The sequence below is a fragment of the Hypomesus transpacificus genome, unplaced genomic scaffold (assembly GCF_021917145.1).
Source record: "Hypomesus transpacificus isolate Combined female unplaced genomic scaffold, fHypTra1 scaffold_65, whole genome shotgun sequence".
NCBI lineage: Eukaryota > Metazoa > Chordata > Actinopteri > Osmeriformes > Osmeridae > Hypomesus > Hypomesus transpacificus.
In genome coordinates, this window is record NW_025814037.1 from 847,290 (window position 1) to 864,393 (window position 17,104).

The 17,104-nt window shown below is 41.6% G+C and overlaps 1 protein-coding gene across 2 annotated transcripts in view; it reads left to right on the forward strand.

The window, feature by feature from the left end:
* Positions 1 to 17,104, forward strand: part of urb1 (URB1 ribosome biogenesis homolog) — a 60,021-nt gene that overhangs the window by 20,488 nt on the left and 22,429 nt on the right. For both annotated transcript variants that reach the window (XM_047017782.1, XM_047017783.1), the window contains exons 23-24: positions 7,861 to 8,065; positions 8,185 to 8,374. In XM_047017782.1, the coding sequence (XP_046873738.1) occupies positions 7,861 to 8,065; positions 8,185 to 8,374 (395 nt within the window). The remainder of the gene's footprint in view (positions 1 to 7,860; positions 8,066 to 8,184; positions 8,375 to 17,104) is intronic.

Below are 17,104 nucleotides of genomic sequence, written 5' to 3' on the forward strand. Positions count from 1 at the left end.
AAAACGTTCTGATTAGCTTTCCATTGACAAAATCATTTTGCAATATGCTAAAATATTTGCATTAATTTGAGCGCAATTTTTGGGGGGAGCTTTATGTAATATAAACATTACATTGGACTCATATTGTTGTATTTGCTGATTGTATTTAACTATGAATATTATTATATTTAACTTGAATGCATCCGTTTTGGAAAAATTTGTGCAGAGAATTATGTAAGGCCCAAACCCTGAACCGTCACAGACGGTACTGGACTTGAGGCTGTAAGGCCTCAAAATACATTAAATTGGAATGGGACAGCCCTTTGCTGCGATATTGACAAAATAGGAATGTTGTTGTTGGATCAAATCTGATAAAAGCCTATGAATTTGTTATCAAAAGACAACCTAGGCACAGTTCTGGCTATATTAACCATCAGTGAACTTTGTGTTTAAACTTACATGTGAACTTTCATTTCTAACTATGTCTACATCAGGGTTGTTTGTTTGCCGTTCATCTTCTTTCTTGTATTATGAAGCGAGTTTACCGGTATTTTTTTCTCTTCCGGGATTCCCCTGGTAACCCTAGTGTTTCACGTCACAATGCTGTGAATGGTGGTCAATTCCCTTAGCTAAAGTCTGCAAAAATGCGGTCTAACGGTGCGTGTCCACTTCAGCGACGCGATACGAGCGACTACATGCTTTCCATTAATTTTCAATGGAGCCAGACGAATCGCTTGCGTGGGTAGCGACGCGATTCAAGTTGAGATTTTCTCAACTTTATGCAAATGATGGGCACATTTCACTAGCGATGGCCAATCGGATTGTTTTCTTGTTTCTCGTAACGTAGCAACCATGGTAAACATTTTAGTTTTCAGTTTCAAGATGGAGGACAAACTAATCGTCTGTGGCTGCAAACCCAGCCCTGTTTGATAAGTCTCTGTATTCGTGCAGATATGTTAACAACAAAAATGAGGCATGGCGCAGGGCGATGTTGTTGGTGCTCCTTGTGGGGTTTTTGTACTTATAAATTCTGTCTCGTAACAAAGTGTAACTGTGCTAGCTAGCTAGCCCCGTCGGCGGTACAGTACACGACTGGTTACCCTGAGTGCTCGGTGGCATACTGTAACATTGAATCTTTCTCCTTAAAATACCAAAATAATCATGCCACATATAGCTAGCGTATAGGATTTCTTGCATCATGTGTGTTAAAGTTGTTGCACAATGTTAGTGGCGTTTGCATCCTATCGTGTACAACTGTAACATTTAATCTTTCACTCTGATTAAAATACAGCCAGAACTAGTATGTACAGTAGATAACATCATGCTACATCTAGCCAGCGTTTCGGATTTTTGCGTCATGTGTGTAAAGGTTTTATTTTGATCGATATTGTGAGTACGTAAACCCAAATCTGCACACTTTGCCATGACATTATACGAACTACAACAATGACTTTAGAGAACTAGAACTCTGCATTCATCTGACGCCCCCGAACGTGGTGCACTGTGGGAAGGCAAGCAATGGCAAGCGATTTGCGTTGCTGCAGTGGAAATGTTGAAAGCATTGAAATGTTAGAGCTTACAATCTGCACTTCAACAACAATCTGTAAAAAACTGAGACATGACGTTGGCTGACAACTGCCCCTTTTCACCAGACTGTCAAAAATATAAATGTTCACCAAGTTTGTTACAGGGCTCCAGACCTACTTTTATTATTTATTTTTTTACTAGGAGCAGTTTTCTGTCTGTGCCCCTAGCATGTGTACTAGAACATAAATTCCATGAAAGCCATTGTTTTTTTATCTACATAGTTCACAACCAGAGGCAGACCATTTCAATCGCCTGTTTTCCATTAAAGTAAAACTTTTTCATGCCTTCCTAGTCCAGGGCTTCCTGGTCTGGTCCTTCAATGGCCACCTTGCAACATCTAAGCTGGTGGTGATGTTTCTGATTGGCTGGTTTTTACTTTGTATAACTGGAGGCAGCTATCAACTTGGCAGAAATTTGCGACTCGTTCATTAACGTCACTGTGTCCAATCCCGACCGCCATAAGCTCCTAATGTCCAAACCCAAATTTTCCGCCATCACGCAGTTTCCAGTCTTTGTGCCAGCATTTTCTTCCACGATCGCCAGCAAAGTGTAAGTAGTATTACTTTATGCATATCAAACAATCTACGTGTCAAATTTCATGAACATATAAATGTCTAAATACCAAAGGAAAGTTACTTTGATGAGAGAAACCCGAAGACCACTCGGCGACGCTTGGGCGACAATCTTTACTCAGTGTTTCTGTATTGTCATCGTACTGCTACTATGGGTTAGCATATGAATGTATTTCAACGCTAGCTTAACACTACTTTGTCTATTCAATGAAAATACACCATCACGTGTGACGTGATCTGTAGTCGAAGAGAGGGTTGCAGGCAAAGTTTGATGTCTGAAAAAAAAGTTGCGACAGCGGGAAAAACAAACAAATAATCGGAGTACTATCAGGTTTGTTTTGTAGATCTGAAACTTAAAGGCAGATGATACCACACCATGTGTGTGGGTTGGGACGGGGAGCTGGATGACGAGGATAATTCTAATTGTTAGGCGTGTCCAGATTAATTTTGTATTTTCTTTTTGTCTGTTTTGAGCTTTAATTAGAGTTTTATTACATAGTTTGGAGATGTTGAAGCGTGATATCTTATTGTGAAGGACATAACTACGTTCCCGGATATGTTGACAGCATTGATGGTCAGTTTGGTGACCCTGTATCAACTTAATATCCCCGGAAAAACAGCAGCGGCAAGTGTTTACTACAAGGGTTGAAGTGCGATCGGGGTTGGACAAGGGTAGCGCACGTAGCTAATTTACTGGCACCGGCATCCTTTTGCCGGCTCTAGTAAAGGCTAAGGTAACTCTGAAAATAAAACAATATTTTTGCGCGAAAGGTAAGAAGGTAAGGATGATGTCACTTAATGTGACATCATTAAATCAGCTGAAAACCTGATATTCATTTTGATCAATATTTGAAGTGGCATTTTATCAGAATGTTGGCTAAAAAAAACGGTCGGGATTGGACACAGTGACACTAATTGTATATAGCGGGACAAATGATCCTTTCTCAGCGTGAGAAGTGGTTGAAATGCGTGAGAAATACAAGGTGTTGCGTGAGAGCATGAGAAATGGGTGAAATGCGTGTCTCATGGCGGGAGAATTGAGAGCCCTGTGACAAAGTTACCGCATAGTAACATGACTTGCCACTTTTTAACTGCCTGTAAGCAGCATGATTTGCTGCTTTTCAACTGCCTGTAATAAGATGTCTGCACCTTCTTTCACTTGCCTTCATGACCATCTTCCTCACAAACTCGCATTGTAGAAGTTTCTTCTAGTAAGAAATCAACGAGCCATATCTGCAAAGCTTAAACTCAGAAAATAAAACTTGTAGCTATCTAGCTCGCCAGCATTGCTAACTAACAAAACTAAGCTGTAAAACCAAGATGTAATCACTGATGGGATGTAGTGTAAATTTAGGAAACCTTAATAAATTTGACATGCTTGGATGCAAAATAAACCATATTTACCCTGTTGTAACAGCCACAAAATATCAGGGTGCTGCTTGACAAATTCCTTTTCTTCTATATAAGACGCCCTTGGTGGAAATCCTTTGTTGAAAACAGACCTCCACCCCTCGCCCCTCGGCTTGAAGCAACGGCCCCGGTGGATGTAGGTGGTATGGCATTTACGGTTAGGTTCCCGACTCTTCCGGTCGTTTTTATTCTATTAGCTCCAGTTAATAGATTTACATTTACAAAACTATCCCCCCCAATAATTTTTGTTTGATTCTCGAACCTGGCTCATACTACTAGCTTTTTCATAGAATAATTTTTCCTGATTTTTGTCAAGTTTGAAACCAATCCGAAAGGGGTAAACTAGCACCCCATTTATTTGCCTACATCAATAAAAGTTGCCTGCAAATGTGCTCTCGGATACTTACAGGGCACGAGCACATTGGCCGATAGCCGATTTACATTGAGCTGAATGAGCCATAGACTTATATTAAATGAGCACAGTGATAAATGGTTTGAGTTGCCTGCCTAGTTGTAGCAAGTTTAGCAAATGGTTGTCACACATACATGAAATGTTGTTAATATCGTTTATTCCCGTTATTTAAAAACAGATTTGATTTTTCTTAAAAAAGTTCACGACATGATGGCAAAAATATAATGTTAAGCGCAAGCATAGATTGTTGACATGTCTATCTGGAGCAAAGAAGAACATTAATACTTGAACTGTTAACCACAATAGGAAATTATATATAATTAAATAATATTAGTCTTGCCTTCAGAAGCTTTTGTTAAAAACACCCATTATTCTTTTTTTGATCCTGTCATCAAGCCAGACTGCTTTTGTGGGACAATGAAGGTCCTCAGTGACTGTTTCACCCCCACTTACATCTGATGGAAACGTCTTGAAGCCTATATGGTTCTGTGAATATGCCCCTTTCAAAGGCAAATGTTCAATGAAGTATATTTTAGACACAGTTCTCAAGCTTTTATTTATTACATTATCTTGCAAAGTCTTGTTAGATCACGTTATATCCATTAATAGGAGTTTGGTTTTGTAGGATGAACATACAAAACACAGGCCACATCTCTAAACTGATGATAAATTTAAGGCAGTGTGAATTTTGTAGCATTTCGTTTGAATATAAAGTTGTCAGTAAGCTATGGTAAGTCTGCATTATGGAAGAATTCGGTTACCAAAATAACTTAAGCTTTCTTTGCCTGGCGAGAACAACGACGGAGCTGTTCATGCTAAGTTTATTTCATCCGATACAATGCGTTGGAAATCATACTCAAATCACAAATAAAAAAAGCAACATATGTGATGAGTTCCATCAAAAATAGCCCTATAGCCTATTTCTAAAAAACAAGTGAAAGGAATACTATACGGTGACATTTCCATTAAGTTTGCATCATGTCTCAGATTTTTATTGGACTTAAAATTATTGTACGCCATTCTGCCCATAGATTCTGCCACTGCAATGCCTTAGCTCACACGCTCGTAACCACATAAATCTATGCTCGCGACTGGTTGTCGCAAAGTATGAAAAGGACATCTAGTTGCAAGCGTGCACGAGGTCTCGGAGCTAGGGAAAAAAGAGCCACTGTTTAAAGCTAGACTGGAAGAGTCGGAAGTGGAAAGATGGCCGCGTCCAGTCTCGCGCTCTCGCTTGCCTCACTGCGCCACTGAGCACTTTTCATAGAAATGAATGGTGACGCCATCTTGGAAGACAAAAGTAGCTTATTCTAGTTATATTAACTCTATGGTTGAAAATCACCGCTCTTTTCATCTTCCATGGCGGTTTAGGCAGAGCCCAGTGTTTCCCGCACATAGACTAATTTGTGGCGGTGCGCCACAGAATCAACACCGGCCGCCTCACATTGCGTTTCGTAAAACATCGAAACATCGCTATTTAGGTTAAAACACGCAGCGTATTCGTTCTGCTGCATTTCTTTTCCCCTGCTCTCCCTCCGTCTCTCTGTTACTGATGCGTTTTTCCCACATATGCACACAGTCACAACATCAGCGCACGTTAGCAACAATGCATACAGTACATATGTCGTTCTAGTAAGACCGACAGCTATATCAGCGAGCCTTCAGCATTAGTGCCGTAGCTAAAAGTCAAGGAAAGTTGAGGCTACTTTTCGCTAGGTACCTTACTCACATTTACATTTAGTCATTTAGCAGACGCTCTTATCCAGAGCGACTTACAGTACTCAAAGTTTCCCCTTCGTTCTTTTGGTGAGAAGTCTCAAGAGCTAGCTACTTACTCGGCGTCATGGAGCCGACCAGTTAAATAGTTGTTTAGCACTAGCGTTGCTACATGCACAATGCAGAAATGATATTTTAGTTGTTAATTTGTGAAGGTGTGAATCATTTTGGATTAATATTTAATTTAACAAATTATTAACAAATTAACTGTGTGACAAATTATTAACGAAGGAAATATTACGACCCCCCCCCGTCTGACAACCCCCACCCCGTCTGACAACCCCCACCCCTCCCCGCCACAATTAGTTTTCTAATCTGTGGGAAACACTGGAGCCCTTTCCAGAGCACTGTGCTAATTTCGATTCAGCGCCACCAAATGACTGCCCTCCTTTCAGTCACCACTGCCCTCCAGTCTGCCAGAGCGGCTTCCAGGTCATCCGTCATCATTCTGCTGGACCTTTCTGCGGCGTTTGATACGGTTAACCACCAGATCCTGCTCTCCAGACTTTCTGAGATGGGCATCACTGGCACTGCACTCCAGTGGATCTCATCCTACCTGTCGGGAAGATCCTACCAGGTCTCCTGGGGAGGCAAACTGTCAGGCCCACGCCAGCTCTCCACTGGTGTCCCACAGGGCTCCGTCCTTGGTCCCCTCCTCTTCTCTCTGTACACCACCTCACTTGGACCAATCATCACCTCCCATGGCTTCTCCTACCACTGCTACGCTGACGACACGCAGCTGTACCTGTCATTCCCTCCGACCGATCCGGGGATCTCAGCTAGGATTGAGGCCTGCCTCGCAGACATCTCCGCCTGGATGACTGAGCACCACCTCCAGCTGAACCTTGCCAAAACGGAACTTCTCATCATCCCGGCCAAACCCTCCATCTCCCATGACTTCTCAATCACCCTGGGATCTGCGACGGTGACCCCCTCATCCTCTGCCAGGAACCTTGGGGTTACCATGGATAACGAGCTCTCCCTCACGGCCCACATTGCTGCGGTCTCCCGGTCGTGTAGATTCACCCTCTACAACATCCGGAAGATCAGGAGATACCTGTCTGAGCACTCCACCCAGCTGCTTGTCCAAGCACTTGTCCTCTCCAAGTTGGACTACTGCAACTCGCTGCTCGCCGGTCTCCCATCATGCGCAACCCGCCCTCTTCAGAGGATTCAGAACGCAGCGGCCCGTCTGGTCTACAATCTACCCAGACGCTCCCACGTTACCCCGCTCCTCATCTCCCTCCATTGACTACCCATAACGGCCCGCATCAGATTCAAGACCCTGGTACTGACCTTCCGAGCAGTGAACGGGACTGCGCCCGACTACATCAAGTCTCTCCTGCAGCCTTACACCCCCACCCGCCACCTACGGTCTTCTTCAGACAACCGCCTGGTGGTCCCACCTCTCAAGACCGCCCGGTCCCAGCACAAGCTCTTCTCCTGCCTGGCACCCCAGTGGTGGAATCAACTCCTCACCTCCATCAGAGACACGGACTGTCTCTCCACCTTCAAGAGAAGGCTCAAGACACACTTGTTCCGGGAGTACAATGGTACTTAGGAATGGTTTGCTGAACCCAACGCTAGTTTCCTCAAGGTTCACAATGACTCTTGCTTAGACTGTTGCTCTTGTTGGTTAGTGGTAGCTGATTTAAACTGTTGTATTCTTTTTCTAGTTAATCCTATTTTTATTGCTTTCCTACAGGTACACCTGCACTTAGAGATTAATGTTGTGTAATTTTTAACTTGTTTAACTACATGCTTTTATGGTTTCTTCCCTTTAGCACTATTTTTTGGTTGTTCACAATATGTACTTCTTGTTTTTGACTACCCGCAATGCTGTGGGGCTATCTTGTTGTTATTATCAGTGACCTATGCACTTTGTGAAGCTCTCTCTTGGAAGTCGCTTTGGATAAAAGCGTCTGCTAAATTAATAAATGTAAATGTAAATGGCGTAGTGCCGCAATTGTAGTTACAAACTCCAGAAATCCATAGAGAGTGACGCTGGGGTTTCCAAGAAGACACCGATCAGAGTTTTGTCGAGATGGAGGCAGAGACCACTTCTGAAGTCTTTTTGCAGAAAAAAAACATGCATACTAAGTTTAATTTGTTAATGTTCTGCAGTGCAAACCAAGGTGTTGAAGGCCCTGAAGCAGTCCCTCTTGGCCCCACTGTGCACCTCCGTGCTTAGTGAGGAGACAAGAGACTCTGTGGTTCAGCATGTGAAGACTCTGGCTAGTCTTGTCAAGCTGGCAGCTAAAGTTGAGGACATAAGCAATCTCATCTCCAACCTACCTGCTGTCCTGCAGAGAGAAGGCAGCTGTGAATGGTAACATGCGTCAAAATACATTGATTACTCAACAGACAGTGCACAGAAATGTTTTATGGTGCGTACTCGCTGTGAGGCAGAGATTAATTTGTCCTGCATATTATTTGTTTTCATTGCAGGTTGCAGCTGATTGATGCTGTCAGTGATAAACTGACAACAGTTTCTACAGAGGAGCAAGACTCCTGGAAGAAGTCTATCTTTAGTGTTTCCCTGAAGTGGTTGATCTCCTCTTTCTGCCAGCGTAAAGAAAAGGTAAAAGTCTCATCGGCCCAGGAGGATGCTGTTCTGGAGAGACTGTCTGGGATGTTGGTGAGTTATTTATTGGTTATAGTAACATACATCAAATATAGCCGCAAGCAGTGATGCAGGCTCCTCTGCAAAATGGCTTCAAATAAAATGAAAACAGTTGGACAAAAAGAGAGCAAAACTACTTCACGTTTGGAAGAGGAGGGTAAGGAGGATGTTCAGGAGGAAGATGTAAACCAGGTGCCTCATGTATAAAAGATTGCGCAGCTATTATACCAGAAGATGGCGCACTGTTCTTGCGCACCTTTCCTTTATAAATCACAATCAATGTGAGATTGACCGCATGGGAACGAGCCACTGACCCCGCCTTGCCTCCTCCCATAAATTAATCTGCAGATGGACTATAAATGCGCTCCTGAGGTCATTACTTTGTCTTATTTAAATTGGCTAAACACGCATAAGAGACATTTCAGACTCTGAGATCGAGGTTCTAACAACAGAGTCGGAAGCGTGAAAATGTCCTGTTTGGCAGCCTGTCATCAGATATTAGCAACAAAAGAAAGTCGGCGGAGTGGAAAACTGTCACTGCGCCCTTTATTGTTTTCAACCTGTAGCATTTTGAGATTTAGCTTAGTATAAAGTGCTTTACAAATACTATTATTATTATTATTGGGTGTGTTTGCCTTCGGCAAGAACAAAACTTTTGTTCTTTCACATATATATTATTATTATTGTTTTTTTTTGCCCCCCTAAGCCTCAGTCAATATTTGGACTACATAGACAGCGTCGGTGTCAAAAGGTGCAACTTGGTAGCGATTGCTTTGGTTGTATTTGTATTTACGTTCCGTCGGATGGTTAAGTTCAAAGTATGTTTTTGTGGCAAAAAGTGAAGCTAACAGTGGCTAACTTGCTAGCCACAGTCACTGACGTTACTTACGTCACTAACGTCACGAAAACACGCGTGACTACCTGTAGCAGAACATTCGTTTCGCATCTGTTAACTTGGGGGATAGCTAGGCTACACAAGCAAAGAGGCAAGGGTGATAACTATTTACAAATTTTACTTTGTGATGTGAAACACAATTGTGAAATGTAATGTACAATATGTTAGGGATAATGCCCGACGAGGTGTCCAATATCACCCGATAATGGACGATGCGGAGGCGTGAACCGTCTGACGCGCAGCAGAGGCAGATGAACGAAACTTTGATCTGAAGACGCAGTTGGGAGGTGAACGATTCGTTTATCTGCTGGGTACGAGTCTTTGGATTGTTTTTCACGTGACCTGCATAAGCTCAGAAGAGGAAACAAAGGATTTGTTTAGTTCACTTTCACGTGACTAGGTTTAGTAAGACGTGAATGATATTCGTTCACAAGTAATAATTAGATGTTTTGTTATTTTAACTTTTTTTGTACTTAGTAGCAATAACATAGTAGCAATTCCCAAAGGTCCAAACTATCTAACAAGTCGAGTACCTCGACATTATATCCAAACATAGCCACAAAGTTGCTGCTTCATTCTGCCTTTGCCATTTCAATGTTCGCTCTCTCTCACGCATTATCCCTCATTCAAAGAGCTGTGGTTCAAATATTTACAATTGGAGAGTGTGATGATGGCCGCTAGACTCTGCCCTTTCCATTGACGCCTTGTTCGACCCAATAGGTGCTTCCATGCCCGGTTGACAGCCACCTACAGCCAACTAGGTCTGTGCGTCCTGCCCCCCCCCCCCCCCCCCCCCCCCCCCCCATACACACACACACACACTCGTTCTAAACAAATTTCTCAAACTGGCTTTGACTGGCTCTGAAATGAGCTTTTTAGCATTGTAGCTACGGAGATTCTGAAAATGCTGGGTGTAATATAGATACACAAGATGTGTTTGTGCGTCAATCCTGGGAATCAGATAAAGCACTCCAATGTGTTCATGCTTCAGTTATTGGGTTTTAGAAATACTAATGGGGATTTAGCTATTATATATGATAGTTCTAAATACCACCTTTCATTAGAGATAACAATTATGGAACATAATACCTTTTTATCCTAAGTATTTGACCTTGGTTACAAAGGGACATTTTGGAGTCTCCAAAAGGCCCTTTTAGAAAAACGCCTGGATGTATTTGACCTTGGTTACAAAGGGACATGGCTGGGAGTCACATGGCTAAGCGGTGAGGGAGTCGGGCTAGTAATCAGAAGGTTGCCAGGTCGATTCCCCGCCGTGCCAAATGATGGTGTGTCCTTGGGCAAGGCACTTTACCCTACTTGCCTCGGGGGTAATGTCCCTGTACTTACTGTAAGTCGCTCTGGATAAGAGCGTCTGCTAAATGACTAAATGTAAATGTACTCTTATAAAAACGTGTCAAATATGAATATATTTTGGTATTATGTTTGACTTTAATTTTCAAGGTAAGATTTCAAGCTGTGGTCCAATTCTGTTTTACAGCTAATACCTACCAACTCTAGGCCTTTTCAGGCCTCTGTTTTCAAAACAAAACCTAGGCGGAGATAGAAACTTTCAGTTTCCTTGTGTTCAAGCTTCTATTACTCAACACCAGTAGGACTTACAGGGGTCCTGACAACAGGGGAAATAACTTCAGATTGTCACCTTTCAGAAGACACCCTTTACATGCATGTACTCCAAATGGTTCTAGAACAGCTATCAATTTACTTTGGGTATGCTGTTGAGGTGTTTTCAGGCAAATCTAACAGGATGTTTAAAAGGTTCAGTTTAACATAAGTTATTAAGTGGTGGTGGATTTGACAGTTTATAGCATTTTCCCTTTGGGTTTTGGCATTTTGATGTGAATCATCCACATTAATGATCAACCTTTTATTTGTATGTTTTTTAATAGTTAATGTCATAGACGTTTGACAGTAAGTGAGTTTCGGCACTTTTCAGTTAGAATTCGCCACGTTACAGAGCCAGACACAGACCTGCAAACTTGTCGCTTTTCGGCGACAATCGCCGTTTTCTTGGTCAATTGGGTCATTTACGTGAATCGTGTAGAACCGGAGATTTTTTTTTTGGGGGGGGGGGGGGGGGGGGGGGGGGGGGGGGGGGGGGGTGTTAGGCAGGCTACCCTTCTGCATGCCATGCAGGCTTTTTCTCTTGGCCAACGGAATTTTAGCACTTGCGTCAGAAACTTTGAGCACACAGCGTCAACTGATACTTGCACTGGCCAGCTTGCACTGAGGATAGCCTACGAAGTTGAGTTAGCAAATGTCGTTAGTGATGCTAGCTAACGTTAGTTTGCTAGTTGTATATAACATTTCACTGGGTCTTGCAGCTGTGTGTTTAGCAAGTCGTAGTATTTCCAAGACCTGATAGTTTAACTGAGACGACGCAGTACATACGACGTGCATATATGTGCTAGGCTGGATAGAACTGGCACTATATGGGATAGACTGTTGCACAGCACAAGTGGCTAAGTACTATCTATCGTGCCGTGGTGGTGTACTGGCAGCATCATACATTTAAGCAATTCAAGATTTCCATGTGCAGTAAGTAATGTCACATTAAATAATGTATTTAAACTCAAGCTTGTGTGGTGCGTCGCTGTCTTCAATGCCACAGGGTTAACTTTGTCAAAAGAAACATTTTTCATTTCCGGCACATTTAGTGAAGTTTGGCTAGCAACATCAGCTAGGCTAGCTGGCTCGTATCTTCATGCAGCTTCTTCATGCAGGGCTCTAGACTGGGACCAAAGGGTCTGCTTTTTTTACTGACAATGATCGCTTCCGGCAAACCTCTTTTGAATTAGCCATTTCCCACTAAATAAATATCAAGCGTTTATAGCTTACGTGTTTTTTTATTTATTTAACCTTTATTTAACGAGGCAGAATAATTTAAGAACAAATTCGTATTTCCAAAGATGGCCTGGCGTCCAAGGATGACTTTTTTTGCTGCATACTTTCAGTTAGCAGAGGGTACTGTTTGAATCGCGATTCCATCTGAAAAATACTGCTGGTGACAACGTTGTTAGAATAGCTAGTTTCAAAGGGGGTTCGGCTTGTTTCATAATAAACTGACCCATCTGCAACCGACGCACGCCCTACAATTTCCCCCAGAAATTGTACCATCTCTAGTTCCTCTTTCAAATAATGAGCCTTTGTTCAAGTGTTGAGCATTAAATTAGCTGCATGGTCTGCAGAGATCTTGGGACGAAGCTGCAATAGCGTACATAACAGAAGGTTTTTCATTCTGTAGAAATTGTGTTTTATGTAGTTAGATGGTCCGAGGAGAATGAGTGGAGTTGGTGACGCGTCCTGGTGAGTTGCAGTCATTCGCCATAGGTCTAGTACTAATCTGAGGCTATTCTCCATAGATATCTATATTATGTCTATGGATATCTATGCCTAGTCTCCTCCACGTCTCCCCAACGTGACGTCATCACCAAATTGTGCTAATATGCTAATGATAACACCAACAACTGATCTTTAACACCATTTAGAGACACCATTTGGAGTTTTTTTTTTATGAAATACATATCTTTAGTGCTTCATTTACCCAATTATCAACAGTGATGTTTAACCTGCAATATGGCCTTTAAGTCACGCTCAGAAATGTAATTTGCATATTAAAATCACAAAAAAATCGAGCCGGGGGCACGCCCCCCCAACCCCCCTCGACACTGTCACCTTTTTTATTCTGAGGAGTTTGCAGGTCTGCAGACAACACTTTGCGAATGGCCCGCACATTCTCACGTCAAGTAAATTTTTATACATCACACCGTGTGCATGAAAACCAGTGTGAGTATGCAACGTTTATACATGAAGCCCCAGGCCCCTGTGAAAAGAGGATTTAGGGACTCATATCTGGCTAAATGGAATGGAAGTGCATCCACAGACCCAAAAGCTCATGAATCTCATAGAAACAAAGGCAAATGTGTGAGATGTACTGATCATCCAAAAAGCAGTACTTCTCTTGAGTGTTTTTTATTCAGAAGAATAATCATTGGATTCAAGTCAAGTCTATCACTTGAACTGGTTTCATTACTTAAGACACAAAAAGTCAGCAGCTTGGCATGCTGGGACATGGAAAGGATTAAACATTTAGATGTTCATCAAAGTAAAAAATACTGGTTTGTCCTTTTTCCTCAAAGTCTACAGAGCTACTGTGTCTGTGGGTGACTGTCTGTCTCTGGAGGTCTGGCAGGCAGGGCCTGCAGGCATGTAGGCAGGGCAAGCAGGCAGGGCTGGCCAGCTGGATGAAGCTGTCCTGCGGTCAGGGCTTAAGATAAGTTGTCCAGCTAGAGAGGGATAGTCCAGCAAGGGGTCTGTGTTGCTCTCGGCATCCTCTGTTGTTGCTCTCAGCATACTCTGTTGTTGCTCTCAGTATCTTCTATTGTGCTCTGTTGAGCAGGCCTCTGCATGACCCTCCAGACCTGTAAAACTGAAGTAAGCTTTTTCCATCTACACTTGATACAGACTGCAGACATGCAGTGGCAATACTTGAACTTGAATCCAAATGTGTTGGAGACCCATGCAAAGTCACTCAAAACACTGGTTCGATTCCAGGCAATGGCAAGAGTATTTAGCTCTAAACTGGTCAATATACACATCGAACCAAAGACCAGCTCAACCTTTGCCTGTAAACAGTGATTCTGACTGTCAGAGACCTTCTAAATAGGCTGACCGAGTGAAACAAGCCTGGCTAATGTACATTAATAATCGCTTTCTCAGGCAAATGACGAATGAGACAAGTTTGCTGTGAAAAATCCTAGATACTGGCTTTAGGATACTCTTCAGCAGTCCTCCCTGATGTTTTTGGAGTAGAATTGAGTGAAATACAAAATTGTTTACACACTGCCAGTGAGCGAGCCGTGTCTGACTGAGGCTAACGTCAAAACAATGCACCGGTGGACGAAGTCTCACTGGAAGTTTTCCACAAATCAAAAAAATAATCAAACCATCTGGCTAAAAGCACAATTCCCAAATCTCTTGAAGGCTGCCCTGCTCTACCTTTTTGGTGTAGAATTGACCGAACTGTAAAATGTTTAACTTATGTCATGAACATGACGCAACCAAGATATGGCGTCCAAACTCACTCAAATTACAAAGACTTTAACGACCCAAATCTAAATTCTAAGACAGGGAATTACTTCTTCTCCTAAAGGCTGCCCTCTTCGACCTTTTTAGTGAAGAATTTGCAGAGATGGAAGAAGATGATTTACTAATTATAAACAGAGGAAAAAACCTAACTACTTTTCGAGTTCGTTTTTCTGTCACTTCAAACTCACAATCTAAATGTCTAAAAGTGCTCAAACCTTCACCATAATTTAGTGTAGATTAGTGCACTTTCACGAACCCAATCAATGGTTCTTGTTTAAAAATAGGTGAAATTACTTAGCGAATGTGGCTGCCTCCAACACGGCTATCAGGCGATTCCAGTTGAAAACAATGGCCACCAAAAAATAACTTGTATCATTTATATTTGTAACGGTGAGCTGAGATTGGAAGCTAAATGAAACAGGAGCTAAAAACCAAGGAGTGACGGTGGGGGCTTGGTCAGCCCACAATTTCCAGAAAAGATGTGTGTGTGTCTGGCAAGCTTGTGCGTGTGTCAAGGGGCAGGATGAGTCTGCGCGCGCTGTGGAGCAATTACATTTAATTCAATCATATTTTGACATATAAAGGTGAAATTGCGTATGGTACTTCAGAATTATGTCATCTTGAAGCCAATGAAGTTTGAAAAACCATCAGTCAATTATATTTGATATTGAGGAAATGTGGACATTTACATAAATACACCCCTTTCAGTCATTTTGTACTGAATTTCTTTTTAATTCCCTAACTATAGGCAGACATGTATTGGCATGATTTGTACACATAAAAAATCAAATACAAAAATGTAATGGCAATTTATATGATATACTGTATTTCTTCGATTAAACGCTGCAGCGTTTCTTACACAATGGTCATTTTTGGTACAGCGTTTAATCAAGGGCGGAGTTTAATTAGTAAGAGAGATTTCGTGAATTGTAGCTGCAGTGCGGCCATAGACAAACAAAGAATAGACAAAGAGGTCAAACACAATGCCTTGTATAAAATTGACTGAATTATTTTTTGAAACTTCTTACACTTAAGCTTTCAAACAGAAAGTTGTGCAGAAAGCATTCACCAGCAGCAACAGATCTGTAGCACGCAAACTTGGGGTTGATGAAAGGTGAAATTGTGACTGCTGAAGTCAGCTACCTCGCTATATTGTACATGTAAATGTCGCCATTACATTATTTATAATTTGTTTTCAACCGATGTCATAATTTAGAATTATATCATTGCATTCAGTATTATTATGTAACTTTATTTGGTAAGAGTACAGTGCCTTTATTTTGAAGGCCTAGGAACGCTTGTCGAGAGTCGACGTCATCACCAAATTGTGCTAATATGCTAATGCTAACACCAACAACTGGTCTTTAACACCATTTAGAGACACCATTTGGAGTTTTTTTTTTAATGATATACATATCTTTAGTGCTTCATTTACCCATTTATCAACAGTGACGTTTAACCTGCAATATGGCCTTTTCACGCTCAGAAATGTCATTTGCATATTAAAATCACAAAAAAATCGAGCCGGGGGCACGCCCTCCCAATATATGTGTGTGTATATATATATATATCTTATTTGGGCATTTGAGCATTTCAAATGATTGCTCAGCCCTTACCGACACGGTAGTTAGCTGTCGCCATTTTAAGAACTGCATGAGCTCTCCAACTTTTCAGATTCAAAAATGCTTTTAAATTTGGTAACACTTTACAATAAGGGTGCATTAATTAGCATTCATTACTGCATTAACTAATGCATGAATCATCATCAGTTAATACATAACTCAGAAAGTACTTCATGATGCACTGATCATGAACACATCATTTGGTAATAGGGAGTCACATATGATTTACTATTAATTAAATCTGGAATCATCTATACATTCCTATTGACATTAACACATTAACTGATAGGTGAGTTAACTACTTTAGTAAATTATGCAAACTATGACTGTTAGTTAACTGAGTGAGTGAACTAAAACCCTGAGTTAACAGGGTAAACTAATGGTAATACCTTAACTCATGTGTTAATTACTACAATGGCGGCATCCATGGATTGAGACGGTACTTAATCATTTGTTAATAGTGATGTGCCTCCTCAAGTCAAGTCATAACATGAGATACATTCACTAATCATTAATTAATTATTCACTCACCAAATACTTACTGTTTTTTCAGAGACAACTTTTAAATAAACTCTTATGAGTTGGAATCCTGCATTACAGTCAAAATAACTTTTTGACGAATGGATGACTACCATGCCGTTTGCAAAACGTCTTATTTCACTCGAACAACACATGCAAGTCCACTCGAAGTATCGACCAGATCTTTCGTAGAAAATGCCTGGCTGCAACAGATCCTGGACCGATTCATGACGGTGAACTTCTATCTTCGAATGTTAACTTTCCTCTATCCCCTAAGCTCGATATTATACATCAACTTGAAAAGGGTGAAAGCTAACGGAGAATAATTTAGAATTTGAATGGTAAAAGCAAACTACGTGGAGCTGACTGACCTCACTCATACAAACTTAATGATTTTTTTACCCATTATAGTTAGACCCTAGACTAGCTAGCTAGACAGGCTCTAACCTATCTATTTAGAGACGCTGATCGGTGATTATCGAAATGATCAAAAACAGAATGTACTAAAATGAATGTGGCTAGCAATTTAGCCAAGCAAAAAAACAGAAATAGGTTGCAGCAGTTTGTCTCTAAACTACAGTTTAAAAATCCGCGATGGGACTG